Source organism: Sphaeroforma arctica (genome assembly GCF_001186125.1).
Source record: "Sphaeroforma arctica JP610 unplaced genomic scaffold supercont1.4514, whole genome shotgun sequence".
NCBI classification, from domain to species: Eukaryota; class Ichthyosporea; order Ichthyophonida; genus Sphaeroforma; species Sphaeroforma arctica.
This window is the reverse complement of record NW_014036044.1, coordinates 1-2,424: the sequence shown is the minus strand read 5'-3', so window position 1 is coordinate 2,424 and position 2,424 is coordinate 1. Positions and strand designations below refer to the sequence as shown.

At 46.9% G+C, this 2,424-nt stretch overlaps 1 protein-coding gene across 1 annotated transcript; it reads right to left on the bottom strand.

Moving 5' to 3' along the window:
• Positions 1-517: 517 nt before the first annotated feature.
• Positions 518-2,110, bottom strand: SARC_14361 (hypothetical protein; the record flags this gene model as incomplete). The annotated part of the gene is made up of 2 exons (XM_014291507.1): positions 518-660; positions 2,045-2,110. Coding segments are annotated over 2 exons (209 nt in total), but the record flags the coding sequence as incomplete, so codon positions are not given.
• Between the last annotated feature and the right edge of the window lie 314 nt (positions 2,111-2,424).

Sequence of the window (2,424 nt, the reverse complement as noted above, 5' to 3'; positions counted from 1 at the left end):
GTGTGTGTGTGTGTGTGTGTGTGTGTGTGTGTGTGTGTGTGTGTGTGTGTGTGTGTGCGTATGCGTGTGCGTGCGTGTGTGTGTTCGTGCGTGTGCGTGTGCGTGTACATTTGTGTGCGTGTGCGTGTATGTGTGTGTATATATAAGCGTGAATATATGAGTGTGTATGTATGTATGTATAGTGGTTTGTACATGTGTCAGATTATATGAAGCCCAATAGCATATATACAAGAATAGAGAAGAATGGATCATATATATACAATAACAGATTGAGGGCTGCCCCGTATGAGGAAGTGGGGGTTTCCATTGGTACAGGTAAACACTGACGAGCCCTGCTCGTCACTATACAGACAGCGGAAACGGAAATAGATCTAAGCACTCGCGGTAGACTAGACCATGTGTCGATCATTTGTACCGAGCAGAACTGCGTGCAGTACAACAGTCGATCCAACCAGCGCAGTACCCACACGGCTAAAACAAGGTCGAATTGTTCAACTCAGCGTGCATATCAACACACTCAGAGCATCACACGCGTGCACACCTTAACCGAGGCGTGGGTGTAGCCCGAAATCTCTTCCTCGTCGCCAAACATCTGGTGTGTGAAGGTGGGGTGGAAGCCAGCACCCTCTGGAGTGTTGGCGACATCATCAATCGTCGACACTGCACGTACAATGAATGTTGCGGATAAGGTTAACGTTTATCTCCAGACAAGACGTGTTCAAGAGAACACGTCAGTGTATATAGACTACCAGCAGATGTTGATTAACGGGGTGCTTCCTTTCGCGTGTGATTAGGGCTCACTTGTGAAGACAATATCGTCCTAGCAGGTGCGTTCTGACCCACCATTTAGACTCGTTACTATATAAAACCATCCGACCAAGCAACCCCATCCAGATCAACCGTGTTCAACAATCTCCATGCGATAGTCGCAGTGCAACAGACATACAGTCGTATTGATACCCAAATGATATATCTACGAGCCGTGCATGTTCATTGGTTCACTGCACAGGGCTTGTGCCAGGGCACGGGCAGAGCATGTACATATCTACCAGTCACCCGTAGCATATGCAAATGGACGCTAAGTTGAACCACATGGGCTTCTGCAAGCACCATACAACTAGTCAATTCTGGACATCAGAGAAGCACAGGGCAGCAGTAGCTGGAAGTAAGTATTCATGATACGCAGGAGTGTGCTTAAAGCCCGCATCCTACACTAATTGAACAATTGCGAGCACGTCACTCTGGAGCCAAAATAAATAAATTGACCCTATACCCCTAAACCCTAAAACCCCCAATGCCTTGGACAACAGGCAACCCACAGAAACCAAAATCACGGCTGACAGATGGTAGATAGAGTGTGGTCTACAATGATCGACGACGACACAATGGTCATGCAGGACTACGAAGAGAAGGCATTAACACTGCCTGTGGACCATAACATGCATATCTAGGCCCGAAGCAGAGCCAGGCAAACATGATTATATAGTCAAACGTCCCAGCATCAGCAACAACGGGACGCACTACTTTACGTGTGAACAACTTATCGTTCATTTTATGCGGTCACTCGGTTATGGCCACACATGCCCCTCTACGCAAGAGAACGTAGTACACGTGGCTTTCTTGATGAGAGAACCCGGTGGAATATGTAACCCAATTGTAAGGTTTGTAGTGATACACATGACTCTGTAGTAGTCTCTGATCCCATGCCTATACCAATCAAAGTAACCAATCATGAAGGTACTACTATTGTGCGGGTGATGCGCATGTACAACCAACTTCGATTACATATTCCACACCCCTAGGCAGCAAAATCATACAAAGTACCTTCATGAGCTTTCTCAACGCATAGTCATTTATGCTTCTAACAGATGGGAAGTTCGCATAATAAGATGCACAATCCGGCTCCACTCGTGCGTGCGCACAGATGCACCAACCAACAGGTATATACTATTAAGCCTCTAGTGGCAGACAGCACATCGACCGACTTACCCGTAGGTACAATACTGGTACACACACACACCCCCCAACACACACAGTCCCATACCGGGGATGAAGCGTATGGCTTTCTTAGACTCCAGCGCATGGCTCCCGCCTGGGACCTTGATGCCCTCTACAAGGGGCAAAGGAACGGCTGAATTAGTACATATGTCACAAGACACAACCTTCTTTCGTTGTTGCTAACCGGAGCTGGAGTGTGCAGTAAGCCGACATCAGATACGTTGATAGTAAGATGACGCAAGACTTGCCATCGTCCATTGTTGACGTGTGGATGATGTGGATGAGGCATGTACCGCACGAGACATGATTGGGTGAAGATTTGTACAAGAAAGAAATACATTTACGAAGTACATTCTAGTAGGATACTATGGAACATCTGGCAAGGTTTTAGAAATAATTAGATACGTTAGGTAGGGGTCTAAGGTG